General features: G+C 41.3%; 1 protein-coding gene across 1 annotated transcript in view; it reads right to left on the bottom strand.

Moving 5' to 3' along the window:
* Positions 1–25070, bottom strand: part of LOC125900376 (kazrin-like) — a 155130-nt gene that overhangs the window by 4337 nt on the left and 125723 nt on the right. Inside the window, exons 6-8 of the mRNA XM_049595727.1 lie at positions 5312–5503; positions 2429–2565; positions 927–1097 (exon numbers count right to left, since the gene is read on the bottom strand). Of these exons, the coding sequence (XP_049451684.1) occupies positions 927–1097; positions 2429–2565; positions 5312–5503 (500 nt within the window). The remainder of the gene's footprint in view (positions 1–926; positions 1098–2428; positions 2566–5311; positions 5504–25070) is intronic.

Genomic DNA, 25070 nt, shown 5'->3' with positions numbered 1-25070 from the left:
TATTTTTGATAGGACAGTTTATTAGCATGAAAGGGAGAGAGAGAAGGGACGACATGCAGCAAAGGGCTGTGGGTTGGAACTGAACCTGCGGCTGCTTAAGCAAAGACAGAGTCTTTGCACACTGGGGGCCTGCTCTACCAGGGGAGCTAATGGGCACCCTGGAATGATTGTCTTGAGGCTGAGTGCCACAGCAGGTTAGGGAATTCAGAAAATACTGAGAAACAGAGTAGCACATTATTGGTTTTGGTCTTTTCATAGGATTGTTGACAACAGAAATAAATATTCAATATCAGCAGCTCTACCCTTTGAAGTTGGCCAACAGGGAATATTCCACACAGCGCATTAAAAACTGCCCATTTCTGTGTCACAACTCTACATAGCTGATTCTTTTCTACGGGAGTTCATTAGTGGAAGCCTCTGAGAAGACTTTTAGTGTTTTAGGAAATAGTTGGAAACAATCAGATTTTATAACAGAGAAGAGAAGATTTTATTTTGTGGCTTGGTTTCTTGACAGCGATGCAGCTCTGGCACTGATGTACCAACAAATCTGATCTGTGATGCAGCTTGATGCGAGGATCTGTGGGTGGTTGTGACTCGCCGAGGGAGGAGAGAGATTAATGACACACAGACTGACAACTGTACCTCCGAGGCACCGACACAGCAACACAGAAAAAAAAAAAGGCACAAATATCTTCCTAAGCCCGGAGTGAAGAATTAATGCTTTGAGAGAGGGAAGGGATGAGGATGTATAGCGGAGCAGCTTACCGCGTGTGTTTGAACTGATATGAATACAGCGATGGGATTGCAAACCCACACCCTGTTTGCATTTGTGCCGTAAACACAAGATAATGACGCTAAGGTGACACTATTGTGCTCTAGTTATTAGTTCAGCAGGGTTGTGAGTGTTTATGTGCGGGGTGACTCACCATGGTGAGCTCAGCCTCCAGTTCTTTGACCCTGTTCTCCTTCATGTCCATCTGAGAACGCAGCAAGTTGGCCTGTTCTGTGGCTTCTTTGGTCTGCCTCCTCAGATCCCACTTCTCCCTCTCCAGCATGTCCTTCTCCTTTGCCAGGGCTTTCACTGCATCCTCACTCTCCTGAAGAACACACACGCACACGCACACACACACACACAGACATGGTTAATCCTCGCCAAGCTCACTTTGAACGATCAATGGAGCTCGACATTTGAGCCAAGAAGCGTATCAGAGCTACATTCTGTGTTATAACCTTTTTCAAAACTTGGATTCTTTAAAAGTGTGGATTCATGATGACACTACGAGACTATGTTTTTTGATGATGGCATACCAATGTCAATATTTCACGGCTTAAAAAAAAAACTCAATTATACATTGGCTGACGTCCTTTTTTCCACATCACATGAACAAATGAATAAATACATTTATGATAGGTGTCCCTTAAATTGGGCAGTTTCTATTCGCTGTACGAACTTAGACCAATGAAAAGTAGTGCACTGTAATTTGCATATTTATGGATGCTACCGTGACATCACCCATTGGTTTGTGGACTCCCCTTTTGAGCATGAATGTATTAGGAGACCTGAATACAGCACTGAAGGAGGGACCCTGTTCATTCCTATGAAAGTTGCTCAGTGGTGCATGAAGCCAAAAAAAGCTCTATTTTCACGGGATGAAATTACCCAGATGATTTGCGCTGCTTTTGCGTCACTGGGCCCGTAGAGCAAGCACACTAGAGACTTCCGCCAGCTGAGCCCGCTACTTCCAGTTTAGTGTTCTGCAAACTTTAACTGGGATAAAATAATTTACTCTTGTGGCTCTAGATCTTCCAAATGTTATTGGACTGAATGAATTAAATCCTGATAGTGGAACAAATCATTTTGTAGGGGCTATGGCACTCAAAATTTTGCCCAGTGGCATCACGTAACAAACTCAGAAATTGTAATTCTACTGTTTAGCCACAAAAGTTGGTTTCAAAGCCAGGTGCACTTCCTGCGGGCCTGGTTTCAAAGCCTCAAGCATTTCGGCTGTTGCCATTTTAGTTTTTTGGAGCCAGAAGTTACCATATCTGGGAGAGAGGCTGGTGGTGTGGAGGAGTGAGGGGTGGATCTGACTGAGAAGCCGAGGACGCTATCTGCAGACAGCCTGTCTGTCAGTGCAGCCCGCCATTAATTATGTGAAACTTAAAGCCTTAATTAAATGCAAACAGGTGAGTTATAGTAAAAGTTCACCTCCTGTACAGTTGTCATGAATGGGGAAGTTAGCTAAAGAGACCAAAACTTTTTTTTTGTGCCAGGCTGTAAACATGTTTATTTCTGCTGTAAAGTTGACCATTTTAACATGAGGGACTATGGGGACATGCTCTTGGAGCAGTTGCTCATATACATATACATCCATAAAGATGCATCTACAATAAGTTAATATTGACAAATATGCTGGGTCAATGTTACCTTTCGGTGTTGATCGTAGTTGCGTATGAATTCCCGCAGCTGCTCTTCTCTGCTCTCCAGTGTTGCGTACAGCTGCTGCATCTGACTCACCAAGTCTGCCTTCTCCACTTTTAGACGCTTACGGTCAGCTTTCATAGCTACAACAAACAAACAAACATGTTCACCCACTGAACAGCACATACATGTGTAAACTAAGGAGCATTTTAACAGCCACTTCTACTGTCAAAGTGAGTAAAACAAATATATGCCAGTGAGATTTGGCTTCCTCTGAATCGGACATAAAGCCTTGCAATTGCAGCAGGGAGCCACTGGGTGACACTGTGCCTTTTGATAATGAGGGGCAGCAGCTGGTGTTTGTTTTTTTTGTTTTTTTCTTGTTGAGCAAATGATGTAATCATCCCTAAAGATAAGTGGCACAGTAGCACTTATTCATTCATACATTGAACTGTTTCGGCTGGCGTGTGGAGACTGTGTTGGCTCATCCTGGAGAAAACCAATTGGATCTGATTTCTTTCAGCTTGATTCACTTGCAGAGAAAACTCAACAGCCATGATGCAACTGGTGGGGCTCTTTGCAAGCAAAAATAACGACAATGCTCTCTTGAGAGTTTGTGCTCAACGGAGAGGCAAGAGTGGAACCTGTACTTTTCATAACTGCACACACATGTCATTGAGGAGGCATTCCTCCTGACAATGTTCAGCCGCTTCATATTTTACACTCATACACTCAACATTCAAACCTGTTTTGCAGCAGTTACACAATACAGTTTATGAGCTTGCGTTCACCACCTGCAACTCAGAGCAGGGGAGAGAATCATCCACAGCAGTAGTGTTAGACTAAACTAAATCCAGGAATGTTTTTACGGGTTTCCCTCTTGTTGTTGTTGCGAGCAGTTATCCTTAATGCAGGAGCAACTTTTTTTCATCCTCCTTCCAAAGATCTGCTGGGAACTGCTGGGCTGCGTTACGGTCAGAGTAGTTTTAAAACAAGAAATGAAAACAATCCAATAATACACAATCAGCGTCGCATTCCAGTCTACATCGATACCACATTAATATTTCAGAGTGAAGCTTCTATCACATGATTGATGGATGTTAATTAAAATGAGGTGATCCCAGAGTCTACTTGGCCGTTCACCAGGGGCGACACCCATTTCTGAACGATGTCGAAACACACGCACATAAACAGTATCTTTGGTCTACCCTCAGAAAAACAATAAGATTTAAACAATAAACATCAGAATCCTCTCTGGATTGCAGACTGTTGCAATTTGTGTGCACACATTTCATAACTTTGGCACATACGCAACAAAATTAGGAGAGAAATGAACCCTGAAATTAATTTGAAAGACATATCCCAGCAGTATCATCTTCTGATTGGCACTGAGAGTAAAGCCCAGAAGGCTAATGTCCTATGGACTGCACACAATTAGGATGATGGAATACAGAGGGTTATGTTTTATTTAAGCTATTTTTGAAGCAAATATCTATTATGTGCTCATATAAGCCACTGATATTTTTCTGCTCAGTGTTGAAACTGGAAGTTATGTCAGTCTGGAAGAAGAAAAGAGGGTTTGCAGCCATCTGAAAATGAACTTCCTTTTGTTTTTTATTGCGCTTTTCCTCTGGGAGCCAAGCGATATTTTCTTGAATAAGATAAAACCAAAATACAGTTTTTAAACATGGATAGTGCACAAAAACTGAGTTGGCTGTTCACATGCATTGAGAAAATCAACTGCAGCATATGTTTGATTTGCAAAACAGAAATATGTTAGTATTACATTTATTAAAATTCTGTTCATGTCCATTGAATGATTAAGTTTTGTTTGTTGTGCATAAATCAAAGAACATTCTAATGAACTAAATCAACTTATGTTGTGTTCAAATTAGATATTTCAAAACAGTCAATACTCCCAGAATGCAGAAAAACAAGGAGAAAGTTTGCCTGAAGGAAGAGTGGGACATAAGGGGTAATATAATGGACATATTTCCACCATTTTAGTCCATTTTTAGTAACTCTTGTTCGTACCATACTCCTATTGTTACTCTATTAGGCACTGGGTTTTCCTTTTGCTCCTAGAAAACACTACTATCTTGTATACTTGTATATTTTGCCAGATATTTAATGCTCTATTGTGATAAAACCGGGCCCAGTGAGTGACCCGGGCCCGGGGAACCCACTGATTGTCTTGTTGTTACTGGTTGTGAATCATTAAAATTGTGGTTACTGTTCTAATGTTACTGTAATTTGAAGCATTCTCTGGCACAAGAATGTCCTTCAGGATAAATACAGTTCTGTTGTTCTGTATTGCATTGTATATTTGCATCTAAATGTATGGCATTGTTGACATCATGGGTAAGCAACTGTGAGAATGTATAGAATTTAATATAAAACACTTTACTTAGCCAGTTACTTGGGAAAAAACCTGGAAGATAAGGAATGAAATCTTTCACCAGGACAAACTTAAGGCTTGTAGCAATTCTTTTCTTTCTTTTCCTACTCAGCATAGAATTTATTTGAAAGTTTGCACATAAACATGTGTGATTTACAGTGTATAGTAGTACATATAATGTGAACTCATGTCTTTTCCTTCTGGTTTTAAACAAAGTCTTGTTTTGATGATTAATGTATAGTGGTGTCTTGCAGTCCTATGTGGGAAATGTCTAGGATGACATGAAAATATATCACGGCTATTTTGTTATTTTCTTTGGCAAGGCAAAGTGGATTTCATGCAGTTACGACACACTCTGGCTTGCTGCAACTCAAAAAGGGTGAACCGTCCAACCCAAAGCTTGGACAGCTGTATTTGCTGTATATTCTGTTGGAAAGAAGGGACTCTGGTGGATTAGGTGAGACGGTGAGATGCCTGTGTCGGCTCCTGACCTTGTAAGGCCTCCTTGGCACGGTCCAGTTCCTGCTCCTTGTCACCCAGCTGCACACGGAGCTCGGTGGCTGAGAGCACATTGGCGGAGCAGCCTCCCTGGGTCTCCTCTAGGTCCTTGCTCAACATGTCCTTCATTTGCCTCAGCAGGTGGACCTCCTCCTGAAGCTGGGCCACCTCCTCACGCAACAATACTGAGGGAGAAAGAGAAGGAGGTAGAGTTTGAGAATTTAGAGTATGCAGAGGAGGAATGAGGAACCTGACGGTGCAGGATTGAGAATATGAAATTAGAAGAGAGAAGCAAAAGAAAGACCGAGGGAGAGTAGGAGCAGGAAATGAAGTCGTATTAAACACCTAGAATTATAGAGAGGGGGTGTGATTATGCAGCACATCATAAAATGTACGCTCAAATCAACACATCAAACCCCCTCAAGACTCACAGCTCCCCCTCAGCTGTGGCCACGGGGGTTTAAGGCATTCAGATAAATGGTGAGTGACAGACTCACGACTGCGAGGGTTGTGGGTAAGTGACAGACAGCAGTCTGATAAGACTTAATAAAATATCAGCGTCACACGCTTCAGCCATGCTCCTCACTGCTCTGTTTTCCATCCACTGCGAAATGCCTCCCAACCCTCGGGGGAAACCAGGCAAACAAACAGGAGCAGGAAAGTAAGGAGAGGACACAAAAAAACTAATGGACAGGAGCTAGTGGACACGTTTTGCTAAGCAACAGCACAGAGAAGATCAAATAGATTAGAAGAGGGCTTTCATAGTTTGAATTTGAGTCCAGCAAGGGATGTAAAGCAACAGAGGAACTATACGTCATAATGATTTATACTGCACACATCAGGGCAGAAAAATGGATACCTTTCATGAGAACAGAGATAAATGACACAAGCAGCCAAAACATTCACCTATACTGTGAAAACTCAATGATACATTTGTAATTCAACAGTAAAAACCTTTATGATACCTAGAAACCATACAAGATGGACGAGCACAGGAAAGAAAAGTAGCTGCTTGGATAATGCATGAAAGATCGGTTAATTCATCAATTAGTGGATAGGTAGAAAACGAACTATTTTAATGATTACCAATAATCTAAGTGATTTATCAGCTTGTCAAATATGTAGTTTTGCTTCTCTTCGTGTATGTAAATGCAATATCTTTAAGCTGGGATTGTTTTTCGGACAAAACGAGGCATCAAAGATCTGCAAACTTGTGATTAGCATTTTCCACTGCATTCGGCATTTTAGAGACGAACCAACTAATCAATTAATTTAAAAAACAGACATATAACAAGGGTCTACAGTCAAGCTAGCATCGCTGGATGCTGTACTGTGATTCTCCGTTATTATAGAGGTCCAGTGTTTAAGATTTAGGGTCATCTATATTGGCAGAAATGGTATATAATATTGATAACTAAGTTAGAATCACATGAAATTAAGAATCTTTGTTTTTTTGTTATCTTAGAATGAGCAGTTTATATCTACCATGTTGTTCTACAGTATAGTAGCCCAGAACAGACAAATCAAACACTGACTCTAGGCAGGGCCATTCACGTTTTCAAGTGTGCCATCATAATCCTCCGACACCCTTTGTAAATGGGAGAAGTTTCAGTACATCCTCATTTCTGGATGCCACTAAATCCTTCACACTGGAGCTTTGAAGAACAGCTAACAATTGGATAAAACCTGAGGTCCAGTATTTGTTTTTAATATTTAGCAGTTGTAGTTTATTAAATGTAATACTTGTCCAGAGGGTATTAATTCACTAATTTATTCATTTTCTATAACGGCTTATCCTTTTGGGGGCGTGGAAGGGCTTGAGCCTATTCAAGCTGACACTGGGCGAGAGGCAAGGTACACCCCGGACAGGTCGACAGACTATCACAGGGATGACACATAGAGACAGACAACCATTCACAATTACATTCACAGAAAGAGCCACCAATTAACTTAGCCTGCAGGTCTTTGGACTGTGAGAGGAAGTCTGAGTAGAGAGAAAACCCATGTTGACACAGGGAGAACATGCAAACTCCACACAGAAGGGTTTCCCTATCCCGAGTCTGAACCAGGAACCCTCTTGCTGTGTGGCAACAAAGCTAACCACTGCATCACCGTGCTGCCCGTACATTGTCCAATTCATCCAACTTTTGTTGTGATATTTCACTCTGAATTACAAATGTTGACCTAATAATAGAACTAGAGGAAAGTCCAGAGATCGCCACAATCAATAGGCTTCTCCTCTGGGGACTATGAATGTCTGCACAAGATTTCATGGCAATCCATCCAGTAGTTATTGAGATATTTCAGTCTGGACCAATGTGGTGTAACCAGTGGATTCCAAACGCTTGCTTTGGAAATATGTACAGTGTTACCTCATGCCAATAAAGCCATTTGAATTGAACTGAATTGAATTGGATCAAAAAAAAAAACAAAAAAAAACAAACAAAAAAAACAGCATCCCCAGAGGCATGCTGCTTGCATGGCTGAAAAATATAAGTTAAAAAAGAAAAAAAAAAAAAGTAAAGTATCCTTAATTGTATGCAGATCCCTACAAGACTCCATGTAAAATTATGCAAAATTCAAGAGCAAGTGTGCATGCACCGAAGTGTGCATGTGTGTTTGTGTGTGTGTGTGTGTGTGTGTGTGTGTGTGTGACTCAGAGAGAAAAAGAGGGAAGGTCTCTGCAGGCCTGCAGCCAGACCTCGTGGGGCTGCAGCAGCTCCGATAAGAGAGGAAGGGACAGTCCATCGGTCTCTGTCGACTCAGGACTATGGAAACACAGCGGGCAGCTCTGTGCTGCATGTGACAGAAAGAGTTTGTTTCCCTGAGAGAGCAATCGTTCACGGCCTTCTTGCAGCTTAAATCCGCTTATTCATCTGTTTACCTACAGGCTCTCCTATATTTGTCGTGGGGAGCCCAGCTGCTGCCTTTGATGCCACCGGACAGAAGTGTGCATTTTTTCTGTGCTTTGTAGCGTTCGGCTTAATCTTCAACTTTAAACAGGCTGTTTAAATTATCAGCTGCTCTCTCTGTGATGTGGAGGGTGATCTGCTCTTGTTAGCGGGCACAGCAATTGTGTACAGCAGAGATTTTCTTACTTGCAGTCATTCTCAAATGAGCCAACAGATGATGAGCCTTTTCCCTTTTTTCACCCAGAATCAATGAGTATTTTGTTAGCTTAGTATCACATATCATCACACATTGTTTGTCATAATTAGTCTACTTTAAGTCAATTAAAACAGTGTTAGAATTGTGTGAGTGTTTACAGTGGATTTAGTGAGAAATGTGTCTAATTTACACATAAATCAGTTACATAATTCTCCAAAATCCAATTTTGCATTAATTTTCAGCATCATCCCTCGTCCAATAAAACAGAGAGACCCACAAGCATATACACACAGGTATACACACTCACACACTTCTTCCTCTCTCAGGTTTCTTGCCTCAAATTGAGGGTGAAATTGAGGAAAATAAAAACATCCAGAGATCTTCCAATCTTCCCCGAATTTGTGGCCATTTCACATTTAAGAAATGTGCAGAGGGACACCCAGAGGAGCTGCTTCATTGCACACCGACTTGAGTTAAAGCTGCACCAATGGAACTGACAGACACAGCCCATCTACCTATAGATAATGCACCTTCACATACATGATCTAAAAAGCTATTGCAATTGACAGGAGCCATATAAACCGCACATTGCAGTCTACATGCTGTTATCGCCTGGGCTCTCTCAGCTATGACCCCTGAGTGCTTGTGCAGTGAGCTTGGTCAAGCTATTAGAGTCCTCCCACAGAAGAAGAGAAGCCCGCTCTTCTTCTTCGTATTCAGCAGCCCTTTCTATTAACTTCTCATCCAAGCCTGATTAGAGTGTCCATCAAAGCCAGTCAGGGCCAGGCCATCACTCCCAGTTCCTTTTACCCCCGCATAGCAGAGCTGTCACAAGCCAGCACACACACAAACACACACACACACACACAGACTCAGGGAGGGTGCGTAGTGGCTGTTGGCTCATGATTAGGCTTGAAAGAAAGCAGAGGCATCCCTCTCTGCTTGGAAAAAGGGAAGTGGGGGCTGGAAATGTGTGGATTGGTGGTCAAAGACCTGAACTAGTCTCCTATGAAGCGTATGCAGGATTAAAGTGGAGCTATTTATATACATGAATGATCAAAGATGCTTAATGTGAGCTGTGTTGGAATATTGAGTTTGGATGAGAAGTTGAATTTAAAGTTATTACTCTTACTGCAAAAACCCATTCTGTTTTAAAAGCACTTTTCAGACTAACTATTCTCTGTGCATCCAAATGGATTGGCACTCATCAATAAGCAATCACTTTCCAATCAGGCAACTTTACAGCAAGTGAACTGATGAACTGTCAGGGAGCTTCATTCATTAGGTTTGCCTGATCTAAACCTGAGACATTGCTTCCTAGTTTTAGAACACTGTGAACTTTTTCTGACTTGGACGCCTTCAGTCTCATTTAGCTTTAAAAGATTTTAAAGGTCAGCTAAGCCAAATAACAAAATATATTTGTTCAGACATTTTCATACTATCCTCTGACTATCCAGGCAGTTAAATGGGCATTATCAGGGGTAGTAAGCATCATTAGCCCTTTTTATACATCCCACGACAGGGCCGCAACGAAAACCCTTCATCACAACAGCTTTGCTTTTTTCTACAGAGCCAAACAATGGCAGCATGGTGCCACTGCAGTGAACAATTTTGGGTAGTGTGCTGGGATTCTGGAAGCAAAAGAATTGTGACGGGTGTGATGTGTAACACAATAGAGCATAACATACTCATCAGGCAGTGCTAATAACAATAACAATGGCATAATATGGCAATAAAAATCATTTACCATCTCTATTACATGGCGGTTGATCTCATCCTCTGCATGGAGGGTAAGAAGCTCCTCAAACTCATTGTCTCCCCATTTTGCGGACATTTTTGGGTGCCGTTTTTCTTCTTTGAGTGAGCTGCTAACTGCTTCTAGTTGTTTTTTAAATTTACCACCAGTGGGTCAAAAATGTAGCACCTGTCCCGTCCATGGTCGCATTTACACAGACGTTGATCCAGCGCTGTTACTACCTCCACTGCCAGCTTACAGATGAGACAACTCTCACCCCCCATTTTGCGATTGTACCTTTCGTACAGAACAGCAAGGCAGAATAACAGCACAACATTCCCACCAAGAACAAGCTGTGTCAAAGGGGCTATTAAAATGGGTAAGTAGGGGCCTGCCACACCTACTATTAGGTTTAGAAGACTATTATCAGGCCATGAAATGAGAAACTTTCTGCCGAAAAGGGCAAACACAGGCCAAACACAGGACTTACACCCAGGAGACGAGGGTTCGAGTCCCATATGAAACCAACATTTTAGCTCAACCATGATCTTTCTCTACATCTAACCAGATCATGTTGGCCCCTAAACCTAAGGACAGTGAAAGTAAAACAATCCCTGAACAGCCATTGAATGGGCTGAAAACTGCCTTACTAGTTGGTGTAGCAGGCCCTAGAGACCCACATCTAGGAGCCTTATAAACACAGATAACAGCCATTTAATGGGCTGAAAACGTACCAATAAGGTGAAGAAGAAGGTACAGATTGTGTTGGTTTTATTCACCCAAGTTTTGAGATGTCTTCATCTGAGATTTCTTCCACCAACCCAATGGAAAAATGGAGTGGAATTGTGTTTGTGCTGCTCAAAGCACCGAATAGTTTTAGGGCTGCAGCTAATGACACTTTCATTACTGATTACTATGCTAGTTATTGCCTCTTTTAATATAGTAATTGATCAGACCATTGAATGTCAGAAAACAGCAAAAATAGGTAACATATTCAAATGTTTTGTCCAACCAACAGTCCAAAAGCCAAAGATATTCAGTTTACAATGATACAAAACAGAGAATAATGGCAAAATATTCACAATTATTGAAGCTATAACTTGGGTTTTTTCTAATGTCTGCTGAATAAAATGACTAATTTATTACATTTAAAATCAATTAATAGCTGCCGATTATTTTTCTGTTGAACGACCAACTGATTATTCAACCAAATGTCCAAGCTCACTAAAAAACTTTAACAGTAAATCTTCTTCCTAGTCCAGATAGTCCACAGACCTCGCTGTCAGCACTTTTTTTACGGAGTAGTTCCAGTGAAAACTGTTGACATGGTGGTCTGTGGATTATCCAGAATAACTGGAACATTATGATGAAACATTGCTGTTGAATTGTCTAAGTATACATTTCCAAAGCTGTGAGTTCCACAGACACGCATATCTAGACAAACTAAACTAAATCTGTATCACTACCTCTGAGGAGTAAGTGAGATTTGTTTTGGTATTTGAGTGAACTGAGCATTTAACTTAAAAACAATTTCCTATAAAACATAGTGAAACACTTGCTCAGTGGACCTTAGTCTATCTGAAAGCAAAACCATGAAAATAATATGGGACGATTGAGAAGGGTGTCAAATATCTCCGAAGTGACAGCAGCCAACTGTTCTGCCCTGAGGACTTGCGATGTGCATGGCTGTCACTTTTCTACTTCGGTCTCCCTGACAATTCAAATGTGTGTAATTTTAGTTGGTACAGTGGTTCCGCTCGGCTATTTCTGTGCAAGACAAAGCCAGAGGCGATGCTGCTGCCTCTCTAATCTCTCAGGTACAGTACTGATAGTTGGATAACAAGGTCATACACTGTTTTACAACTTTACGACTGTATGTAGACATACAGCGCTGTCGTAACTGTCCTGTTAAAGCAATATTTTTAATAGAAGACCCCTGTGAACAACCAAAGCATATTAATACTGTCTTGTTGGACACTGGGGGAGTGAAGAGCATGAAACACATCTTCAACCCGTTTCATTCACCTTGAAATACCTGCTAGACGTTCATAGCTTTAACAAATGATCACAGTGTGGCCTTTTTAAAACAGGTGCTTTAACTCCTTCTTTACACTGTAATTTCCTAAAAGGTCTAGTTTTTCTTGCAGCACTACTGACCTTGTGAAGAACTATATAACATACTCATTTACATACGCTGCTGCTGTGTGACAGACAGTTGAATGTAGGACGGGAGTTCTGCTCAGGCTGGTTTTACAACTTCAGCTACCATGAAACAAAGATGTTAGCAAGTCACTGTTCATAATATGACTATAAAAACTGCTGTTTAAACATAGTACAGTACTGGGATTTGTCTTTAATTATCTGTTTTTAGAATAATTTGGAAATAGAGCCTGAAGGACTTATTCTCCTGGTTGACTTCTCACTGTTTTCTTCTTCCCTGTTGGCTCCTGTAGTAGCTATAACACTCTATCTATAAGGTGGAGAAGGGGTGTATGTGTGTGCGAGGGGGGAGGGTTCAGGGGAATTGGAGCTAAAGGATGAAAACAGTAATGGCTTTCTACAGAAAGTGCTGAGAGATTTTCTGCTGTAGCGTTGCAGGGGGTGCAGCTAATACAGCAGGACATCAAAGCGACGTCATTTAATGGCGCATTTCTCACACAAATTGCTATGCAGCGAGTAATTAAATCAGTAAACACAAGGACACCAATATCAAAGTTTTCTTTAAAACAAAATTAGAGGCAATATGACAAATGTTCACTGGGGATGTAAAAAACAAAAAAAACAAAAACAGCAATAGAACAAAAGTTTTCCTGTAATTTGCAGATATGAGCAGAGTTGTTTCAAAAAACCAGGAAATGTCTTTAAAATGCTTCATCAAAGCCTCCTAATAAGTTATTCTCTCATAAGCTCTTCTTATTGATAAACTCTACAGAGAATGAACCAATAAAAACATCAAAAACTTGTTTCCCAGAACAGCGCCCTGCTCACAGGCTTCCTGTGAAATGGGAAACATTACGTAAGCGAATACCTGCAATGCAGGTGATTGTGTTGACTCAAACTGTCAGCCTCCCTGAGGGGAAGCGAGCCGCCACTGTGTCTCTGTAACAGCTTCTGAGCTGAATTATATAGTGACCACTTGAACAAATGAGCTCCCACTTATGTTGAATGACACAATACGTCACATCTTTCTAACTTTTATACCTCAGTGACTCATTTCTTCTTGAAATTTCTTCTCCACAATAACATGAATTATCAAGTCGTACCCCCTGAGTCTAAGACCACACTGATGAAAGCTTTTTGTATTGAGTCCTGGAGAATTAAAGCTGATGGCTGGACAGAACAACACTAATAGTAATACACCAACAGCTGCAAGAAAAACACACTAATGCTTACTCTCTGAAATCCTTTATAACAGTGGTGCTCAAAGTTCTGATGACTGAGAGCCAATTTTCGGAGCCAGCAAGTGACTGAGGGCCACACGGGAGAAGTGCAGTTGCGACTTGCCCACTGAAGTCGCTAACTTTAGCTAACAGCAAGAGCATTAATGACAGAATGTAATTCCTGCGACACTTGTGAGGTGCCACTTGTTGCCATGCGACCAGTAGCTTTGTACAAGTTGCCATCCCTGACCTGACAGACGCTTGTTAGGAGGTGCATTTTGATGCAGTCTCCTAGTAGTGTATTAAATGTAAGGTATAGAGTGCTGCAGGAATGAGTCCTAAAACCAAGAAATGAGTAAGTTAGTTGAAGTTGATAGATTTTTTTGAATGGTTTTTTGGCTGGACGGCTAAAATACGGTCCGTAGAAAATACAAGCTCAAGAGATTTTCATGTTTTGTTATACTACATAGAAGTAAATAACCCACTTGTGAATTTTGAAGCCTTTTGGTGTCTGAGAAAAGATGGTTGCTAACAAGTGGTTAAATGAAACTACAGGATGTCATCACACTGAACACAGCTTTACAGGCTTGTTGTGGTGTTGACGTTGCATTCAGCTGTGGTGTAGTTGGTTTATAGCCTAATGTTAGCTTTTTATTTCTTTTTTTTTTCAAGATATTTTTTGGGGCATTTTGCCTTTAATGGACAGGACAGGTAAGCATGAGGGGGGGAGAGAGAGGGGGGTGACATGCAGCAAAGGGCCACAGGCTGGATTCGAGCCCGAGCCGCTGCGGCAACAGCCTTGTACATGGGTTGCCTGCTCTACCCACTAAGCCACTGACGCCCCAGCTTTTTTTTGTAATGATTACATTTGTGCTTCAAAAATCATAAAAGTGGTGTTCATTTATGAAGATTCTATCTGCCGAACAAAACCTGTAGCTGGCCTGCCCCCTACACCCTAAGCAGCATTGCTTTGTAAGAATTCCTTCATAAAACAAGCAACAGAGGATACATAGACCAAGAAAATGCACATCATGTATCTGCATGGTTAATCTACTTTGTCTGTTAGATCACTCTGCAATCACATCTGCTGGTCCTTCACACTTTTACCTGTTGGGTTAAATAACTATTGACTAATTAAGTGATGAAACTAATGAAGGTCAACATGAAACATCTCTAATTAATCAAACACAGACAAGCACTTATGAAGCTGAGTGGATGAGGCAGAGATAAAGAGTCACATGTACTGTGCAGGTTGGAGAGTGAACACCAGAAGGCAAACAGAAGCTTCACAGGCGTCATATATGTATGATGTAATCAGCTGTGAGCATATACTCATCATTATATTAGTCCATGCAGTGAAGTGTTTTCCCCATGTTGCTGCTTTATTACCTGATTTGTGTTTGTGTGGGTGTGCGTGTGTTTGTGAGTGTGTTCACAGCTGGCTATTTCTGCGCTGCATTATGAGAGGAGCATATGTCTGCTGAGCTCTGGCCTCCACTAATTACGGTATAAAGATCAGCTGAGATTGCTCTGGGAGAAGACAACAGTCTGCTTCAGCTCTTGATTAAACTCATCATGCAGGTACCACTATAGCCTTGACAGGCAGTAAAAAGAGGAGTGCGGATGGACTGAAATAAACCCTGCGAGTTTTGTATTGATGGCAAGCGAGTGATAAGCCTCATCTTATTAATACTGTGTGTTGCTTTAGAGTGCTTCCTCATATGATGCTCTGGCTGTCTCAGGAGAATTAAGCCGCACAGGAGAGAATATGTTTAATATGGAACGGATAGCACTTGTCAACACAAACCATCGATTTCAACATACACCCTGATGTCTCAGACCTGATCTTTTGTTTTTAGCCACGTTAGCCGCATGGCTCTAGGGATGGCAATGCCGATCTGTTGTGCCACCACTTTGGTGTAGAGTAAAATAGCTCATAAGTTTGGCACAATGTACCCAGAGAAGGAATCCTGATTGCTTTGAGGATCCCCTGACCCTTAATCTTGCACTACCAGCAGCTCAAAACTTCAGTTTGTATAATACTTTGGCTCAAACCCCTCAAAGCTAATGACATTCCCATCGGCCTCAGCTGTGCTTCATGTTAATCAGAAATGGAAAAAAGAATGGTGCGTGAGATGGATCGTGGGTTGGTGCAGCTTCTACAGTGTTGTGGGTGCTGCGCCGGACTATCGTGGTGAAGAGGGAGCTGGGCCTGGAAGGCAAAGCTTTTGATTTACTGGTCCACGTCCCAATCCTCACCATATGGTCATGAGCTCTGGGTAGTGGCCGAAAGAATGAGATCACATATTAGCGGCCGAAATGAGTTTCCTCAGAAAGGTGGCTTGGCTCAGCCTTACAGATAGGGTAAGGAGCTCAGACATCCGGAGGGAATTTGGAGAAGAGCCGCTGCTCCTTCGCATTGAGAGGGGACACTTGAGGTGGTTCCTGCATCTGATCAGGATGCCTCCTGGACACCTCCCGCTGGGGGAGTTACGGCACGTCCCACTGGTAGGAGGACTTGGGGCAGACCCAGAACACGCTGGAGGTATTGCATATCTCATCTGGCCTGGGAACGCCTTGGGGTCTGCCAGGAGGAGCTGGAAAGCATTGCTGGGGAGAGGGACGTCTGGGGTGCTTTGCTCAGCCTGCTGCCCCCGGATTAACGGATGAAAATGGATGGATGGATAGGAAATGTTAACACGCTAACAAGCTAAACTTAGATACTGTACACAGTAAACATGTAAGTGCTAAACATCAGCATGTTAGCATCATCACTGTGTGCATTTATGCCATGGTAGTGTTAGCATGTAGCTCAAAGCAGCATTGTGCTGAATACAGTCTCACAGAGCTGCTACCATGGCTAGCATTATGGTCCTTACAAAATTGCACACTATTCACTACATACCCAATATGTGTACCTTCATTCAACATATGTTTGGGTACATAAACAGTAGCATGCATCTTTTCAGATGCACTGAGAAAAAAATAAACTTAAATTGAAGTGTTGTTTATATTTCAGAGCTGTTGGTCGCTGTCTGTGTCTGTGTGGTGCATTGTGTGGTGCTGTGTTCAGATTTTGCATAACATTTCCCTGGAAATAGAATGCAACTCTTGTATTAATGGTTTCATACTGAGACTTTGGATGTAACAAAAGATCTCACACACTGTTAAATAGCCTGACAGTATGGAATTTCGGGCACAACATAAGTCATTAATCAAGCTAATAAAACAGACAAAAAACATAACTCGTGTACTTGTAGCAGTTCTAGTCCAAAGTTTAGTACTAGCATTTGTCCAAAGTTTGTGAAAACTTTTAAGTTTTCTTACAAGAGTCTGAATGAAACATCCTGTGATCCCTGCACACTCTGTTTACATCTCAAGTCAAATTTACAGGACAAGACAGGATTTATAAAAGAAAAGCATCAAATCAGCACGAAACCCAAATCTGTCAGAAAAGACGAGAGGATGGAAAGCAAGAGAAAAGAAGACTGAGACTGAGAGGCTTCACAAATAAACCTATTCATTCTGTCAGCGGCTACCTGCTGAGTCTCAAATCCCGGGGAGGCCGGGTGGGTGGCAGAGGTAGGCTGCAGCAGTAAGGGGCTTTTTTTTTTTTTAATCGGCAGGACTATATTTAGCATCTTCATTGTTAATTTGTACTATAGTCTCAGGAGGAACTTGTGCAGTAATGAAAAAGAGGTTGTATAGACCTGCGTGGGCGGTATAGTTGCAGATTTGACATGCATAATCGTCAAACAGCGGTAAAAGAAGAGAAAAGCCTCGATCCAGCTCAGTCACAACAATAAAATACTGGCATTGTATGTTTCTGCAAAACAAAGATATGTTACATTTGTACGTTTTGTACAAATGGTGTAGTTCAGATTATTTGTATACAAGATGAGTTTCTCATCAGGAGGAGGAGGAGATGGTGGATGGCATGACACCTAGATGAGACAGCTGCTAAGCAGCACACCAAATTTCGAAACCCCCCTTTTTTAATTTTTTTTTTTTTAAATGAAACATCAGGACATTTCCAGGCATGTTTATAGTGACAACGGTGAGTATTTTTTAACAACAGTTCAGGACATTTCCAGCTGTGTTTGTAGCGACAAAAATGGTTATTTTTAACAACAGTTCAGGACATTTCCAGCTGTGTTTGTAGCGACAAAAATGGTTATTTTTAACAACAGTTCAGGACATTTCCAGCTGTGTTTGTAGCGACAAAGGTTGGTATGCTTTTAACAAGAGGTCAGGACATTTTTAATGAGAGGTCAGGAAATTTTCACCAGTGTTTGTAGCAACAAGAGTGGGTTTTTTTAACAACACATCAGGACATTTCCAGCTTAATGTAGCAACCATACTGGGTATTTTAAGCCCAAATATAATGTTTTCCTAACCCTAACCAAGTGGTTTTAGTACCTAAACCTAACCACATGTTAATCAGTGTTGCATGAAAAACAGAAATGCAACATATGCTGACATTTATTCTAGTGATTGAGTTGCTCCATCTCATGAACCAGGAAGTCAAAAAGAACCTGGAGCAAATACTTAAGTCCTGATGCCTTGACACGCTTAGACTTGGAGCACTGTATTTTCTGCATCCTGAAAAGGCCCTGCATGTAAGGCTCAGGTCAATTTCCTACTCCGGGTATTACACTGGCACTCTATAATACATATGGCCATAAATAATGCATGCTGCTGGCTCTCATGCCTACCTGACCAGAGTATTCACCACTTAATGGTAATTCATAGTGGTCTGCAGAGGAAACATCGCTCTCTAGTTCAGAACATCTATAAAATTCTAATATATATGTTGATCATTTTATCATTTTCCCTTTAAAAGATACTTCAAACACTGTACTCGAAAGCAGATAAAATGCTAATAAGGTTGAAGCGTATGTCCCGCATGTTGTTTGTATCCATGTTGATGTGTGTGTGCTGTAGCTATCTGTCCTCATGTGCGGCATATCTGTGCAAGTATACAGTATCTATTGGGAACAGCTTCCATTAATTAATTGCCTGTGGGTTTACATTACAACTGAGGTCAGTGCAAGGATGCCTAGTGCAGATAGCTGTAATTGATTCACACGTTTATTATGTGCAGATTAGGCACGCTGCCAAGGATGTGCCACTGGAAGAGCATCGAGAACGTGGACAAGGCTATTTAGATTTCTAATACTGTTGTTGAGGGCTGCATTTTGAAAAACATACCCTTGCTGTCACTTGACACCGGTATCATTCACTGTGCACGGGTTTGGTTTACATGAAATAAATTAGACAGTGATTAACTTGGCTGACATGGCGGCTCTGAACAGGAAGCAGAGAGTCATTTGATTTATGTCAGCAAAGCCATGATAATGAGGTGATTTTATACACTAATTGTTGTATTTAAGAGCTTAGTTTCTTAATTCAGTGAACTGCGATGACCCTTGTCCCTCTTAAGCTCCACCCTGTCGATTCCTCCACTTCTCATACTGCAGGTGACATGTCAGAGCATGTCTGTTTTGACTCAAATATTATTGCCTTAACTCCATTCCCCCCTCACCCTGAAGCACTAAGCAATGAACCCTCGCACACTTTAACTGACTTACTGTGTGCGTGTGTGAAAATGTGAGGACTCTTATGAAATGACAGAGGTTGTGAGGCTGACATTTAGTTTAAAGATATAGTGCGACATTTTGGGAAATACCTATGTTTGCTTTCTTGGTGGGAGTCAGATGAGAAGATCAATACCACTCTCATGTCTGTGCAGCTGGAGTTTGCTTAGCTTAGCATAATAACTGAAAACAGGGGCAAACAACTAGCCTGGCTCAGCATGTCATCACCAGCACCTTTAAAGCTGACTAATAAACATGCTGCATCTTGTTTGTTAAAATCATATAAAAACAAAGTGTAGAAATGTGACATTGTGGTTTTACAGGGGTTGTGTGCAAGAGCATTAACTTCCTGAAGTTCCTTTATTGAATTGGAGTGTGGGTTCCCTGTTAAAGGAGAAGTCCGGTATTTTACATGTTGAGCCCGATTTCTGGGTTGTTTATGATGGAATAGAGTGGCTAAGACCAAAATAGTGACGACTAGGGATGGGCAGCACAAGCAAAAACACTATTCGAAAATCATGGCAACTATTCGACAATTTTTCGAATGCCAGGGCCACACCGCCCGCGGAAGTGCTGCGAAACGCAGCACACCGACATTCTCACCCGAGCCAGAGCACATCCGTTCACATGGGGCATTTCTCCACACCAGTCGACAAGCGGTTCTGCTCCCAGCTGCTGTCTCCGTCACCCAGCTTGACACATTTGCTCGCGGGTCGCGGGTCGCAGCTCGCACAGAAAATAGACCAGACACCAAAACGATCACTGCAGGGCACGAGCCAGCCACGGAGCTGCGCGCCGCTGGTGTGGATGACACAATCGGTTAACATGGGTGCCGAAAGGAAACTGGCCTCGCTTCTCTGTGCTTTGAGGCTATTCGCAGCGCTTCCGCGGGCGGTGTGGCCCTGGTGTTACTGTCCCTCGCCGCCTCCTGTGTACCTCACTCTCAAATGACTGTGCATACTTGTTGTAGACTTGTGATACGCAAGCTTTGCCTCACAGAGTTTGCACTGCACCTCATTTTCATTTATTTTGTCGAAGTTGTTCCACACGGAACTTTTTGATGTCTGTAGTAGTCTCTGCATGTTTCTCCTGTTTGTAGAAGAGCATCAAACTAGCTGGTAGCCCATTTCACACCGCTGTAGCAAACCTATACTGCCCTTGTGCGGTTAGGAGCTGAATTGCATGTCAAATAAAGGGGGGGGTAATAAGACGGCGAATAGTAATAGTTGCATTAAAAAATCGATTTTTCAAAAATAAAACGACTATTCGAAATTCGAAAATGGTGACCCATCCCTAGTGACGACTGCGCATTTTCGGAGAATTTTGCTCTCCCCTGCCTGGCTTTACACTGCTGCATATGGCCATGTGTGAATCTGTCCTAAAACCACCCTAAACATTCGTTTTCAAAGCCATGAAACTCACGAGTGGTCAGTGGTGTTCGGTGATGTTCTGACATAAAAATCGTAGCAAACTGTGGTTTCCGTGATGATTTATTTGACATTTTGTCTACCCCATTGGTTTTCTATAGAAGCCTCATTGTCTGTTGGTAGTAATCCGCCACCAGAAAAGTAAAGTTTTTTTTTTACAACAAGGTTGTAGGCATTGCAGTCTTTTAGATCAGCTAAGTGCCGCCTCGACAGTGCTGTGTGCTCTCCTGGAGGAAGAACGAGAACGAACGAAAGTGTTTTGTAATAAGTTTAAACAACTGCACAATGGATTTGCTTCTGCTTCTTCTCTGTGTCCCACTACATTGCAATGGTTTCCTGCCGGTTGGCAACACCCATGTAAAGGAGCATTACCGCCATCAAGTGGGTTGGAGTGTATAACGCCTCAGGGTCAAACGAGCGATCGAGTGGAAGTTTACACACGGGTGTGAGGCAGCTGAAAAAATAGTTCCACAATCAAGATGAATAGCGAAAACACGGATGAAAAAAAAAGTTTGCTACGATTTCTATGTCAGAACATCAACAAACACCACTGACCACTCGGTGAGTTTCATGGCTTTGAAAACCAACATTTAGGGTGATTATTAGGTATTATTATTAGGTAGACTATTTTTGTCTTAACCACTCTATTTCATCATAAACAACCCAGAAATGGGGCTCAAAGTGCAAAATACCGGACTTCTCCTTTAATTAGCACAATAGCACTGTTTGACCAAATCAACATATTTGGAAGTTACCATGAGTGTGAATAAATGGCTCAAAAATTCGACATAAGAGCCCTCAAACTCTTGGTGATTTTACAGTGGGGCAGTCCTGAGCCCGCATAGACTTAGTGGAAGTAAGCGTTTAAGTCTGTTGGTCCATAAGGGCAAACACCTGTAACGGAGTGGGTCCAGAAAGAGGAAGGCTCACTTTAGAGTCCCTCCCTGTATCTGCATCTGGGTTTCATCACGGCCCCACTCCTTTAGGAGACCTGCAGCAGTCCTGAGTCCATTCATTCCAATAGGAGTGGTGAACGTGACCACATATTATAACTGAGTCTTTCCTCCCAGAGTCACTGAAGTAAATAATGCACCCAGTTTTCACAAGCCACATATCCTCCAAACATTCTGACACTAAAATGCCATTTTCCAGACGGACAAATCAGCTGAAAATTAACTTTGCCTGAGCCCTGTCTCTGTCACAGAAACACACTCGCACAAGATCTGGCAATCTTTTCAGTAGCGGATCCTCCTATAGGGGACATATGCAGTCGCCTAGGGTGCCAACCGGAGAGAGGGTGCCAAAATTTCCCCTCCACCCCACCCCGCCTCCATTAAAGAGAAAAACCCTCAACATTACAGAAATGGTGGAGTGGGTTGTATTTGCACATGCTGTATTCTCTTATCTTCTGTTATTTATTATTATTGTTTGTTGACTAAGTTGTTTATTTGTGTTGATATTCATTATAAGGAGAAGAGGAAGATAAAAATTGGGGGAGTGGAGGGTGCTAGGAAGCTTGTATAGGGTGCCAAATGTGCTAGGTCTGGCACTGGATCTCTTTCTCTTTTAGATATTCAGCTTGCAGATTAAACAAGTGGCAAAATAAGGAGCAAATATTGCACTGTGTGCTGTATCTAGTGTTGTATTGTTTTGAATCTGCTTTCATCCATTCACAAGCCGTTTACAACACTTAAAAACAAAGTGGGTGGAGGCGGGGGATGTGGGGGAGAGATGACCACGCCCACTCATGATACAGTAAGTGTAAACCATTCCATATGGTTACAATAGAGCATCTTAGGTTTGAGTATCTATATCTCACTGGATGACCAGAGTAACTGGTAAGGGGGTGGGGACCATGATGTCAACCATCTCATATAAACCACTGAGACCAAAGTGCCTCAGGCCCTATCGTCCCTGTTGAATCTGTGATGGGGACTCAGCATCTGTCAAAAACAGCAGGATCTGGTCTGCGGAGAACTGGAAATCTGCATGATTTAATACACGACCTCCCTCATGTCCCGGGGCATGGCAGAATAATTCCACAAGCGGCATGAGGCACTGGAGCTGCCACTGAATCTTGTGTATAAAACTTTAAAAGCTTTGCTGAGGAATCTGAATCGTGCAAAACATGGCAACAAATACCTGTTCTGTTCTCATTAATATTCAGTATAACACTTGTGCAGATGAGGAAAGTAATAATGGTCCTTGATTAGCTCGGGGTAGCTGCAGCTCACATAGAGACTGAAGAGAAATTATACTAAAAGACAAAACAACAAAATGATGCTCTATATGGAGATTTGCCACATGTTGTCTCTTATAGTTGTGGTGAAGGACTTCACAACGAAGCTGTGAGAGTGAAGCTTATAGTGATGGTACCATCTGTCTGCTGCAGAGCAATCGGTCAAACTCATTATCTTCTGCAGTTTGGAGTGGTGACCTCAGGGTGCAGAGTACATCAGCCGCAGTAGGAGTCACGCAAACCCCAGTGGAACCAAACTCATCTCTATTCATTCATAAACCACCACGACACACGAGTGCATATGAACGTGTAGACACACACACACACACACACACACACAAACCTGTGTGACATCCAGGCAAAAAATAAAGATGACTAACTGTAACAGAAGACTCCCCGTGAGACTCAATAGACCTCAAATAGGCCAGTTTCTCTGAACAGCCTCAATCATCCATAATGTATCTTCACATCCTGGATAATATCTGGTTCCTACATTCACTCAAACATAAGAGCCAATGCAGATATTATTGTCTCTCAGTGCTATTTTCTCTCAGATTATACGAGCTTTAGTATGTCTGCTGGGCTACTGAAGTCTGTAATACTGCACAGATACCAAATACCACCAAATACCACTCCGTTCATGTGCAATGATTATAGAAGATTAACAGATTACCATATTATCCATATGAACATCTCATATCTAGGTCAGCATTTAGCTCTTATCATAAGGACAACAATAAATAAGTCTCGGTTATGGAATAGATTTAAATAAATCAGCACTTAAAGGTTGAATGCCAAAGAGTCGAGGTGCAAAAATAAATCACGTAAAATAACCCACAGTGTGTATTGCTGTAAACATATACACTGTGGTGGAGGGAGAGCTCAGATTATATTTACATAAGCAATGATAACATTTTGTAAAAATAATGCATAAAAGTTTGGTGTTTTTTTCCCCAAAATACAGAACCACAGTTTGATAGCATTTTCAGAAACATATATTTAAAATATAAAATCTAAAAATACTATTATTATGTAGAATGGAACATTTTCTGGATGTCATATTGTTGTATGATACATAAATTAGGACATATTGTTCGATTAATAATGTTATTATTAAAAATGTATCACATGCTGTAAGCAGAGTTTACTCCTGCAACCTGTTGCGATTGAGCTAATTTTGACTAGTTAACATTAGAGCCAAAATGATTTGTTAATTAACTGATTAGCTGACTGTCAGAAACCTAATTAGCAGCTATTTTCATACCAGAAATCAATATTTTCTGACTTTTCGAGCGAAATGGCTGGTTCCAGCTTCCCAAATGTGAATCATTTCTTGTTTTCTCACTCTTCTACGAGAGTACATTAAATATATTTTGCGGCTGTCTGTCTGAGAAAAAAGACAGTTTAGCCCTTTTTGGGTTTTCTAGGCAAAACTGCATTTTCCTACTCTGCACCTTGGTCATGCAGCAATTTCCATAAAAGATCTAAAATTATAAACACTCATATCCATCAGTGAATTTAATTGCATCATAAAGAATGTGGTGACAGAGACATGCGCTTGTTTTTCTTGAGAGGTTGGTTTGTTTGAACAGTTGTTGTTTTATTGTGGAATGTTTGTTTTATATGTTGTATGCGTTGCATTTTAAATGTGTTTTGATAGGCTGCTACTTCGGCCAGGTCTCTCTTTTAAAAGAGATTTTGAATCTCAATGGGAATTCCTGGTTAAATAATGGTTAAATAAATAATTTAAATTAAATAAAATTTATTTAAATTAATATAAGCTCTGAGAAGTGGGGCATTTTTCCTTATTTGCTGACATGTTATAAACCAAAAATTTATTTTATAAATCAAGAAAATAACAGGTGGATTAGGGCTGTGTTTTGGCAAGAATATTGAGATATAATATGTGTTACGATACATTGCGATATATTGTGATACAGTAAGCAAGGAGATATGTTGCAGTTTCTTAAAATCAAATTTTAGCAAAACTGTCATAGAATAAGAACACACAACCACATGCATAAAAAGATGATGTTCACTTTTTATGCAATCAGATCATTGGTATCTGCATTTGTATTTGTGTGACATGATTGTACACTTTGTTAATTTTTTTTATATAATCATAGCACGTGTATAAGAATATCCCTATTTAGTAGTGGCAGGAAAACCTGTATGCAACACATCTGTAACCTGTTACAATGTTTTTCACATTGTATTTGATGGATAAACTAATAAATAAACAAAAATATATCACAATCCCTGAAAC

Source organism: Epinephelus fuscoguttatus, linkage group LG1 (assembly GCF_011397635.1).
Source record: "Epinephelus fuscoguttatus linkage group LG1, E.fuscoguttatus.final_Chr_v1".
NCBI classification, from domain to species: domain Eukaryota; kingdom Metazoa; phylum Chordata; class Actinopteri; order Perciformes; family Serranidae; genus Epinephelus; species Epinephelus fuscoguttatus.
Note: the sequence above shows the minus strand (reverse complement) of the source record. Positions and strands in the feature narration are given on the sequence as shown.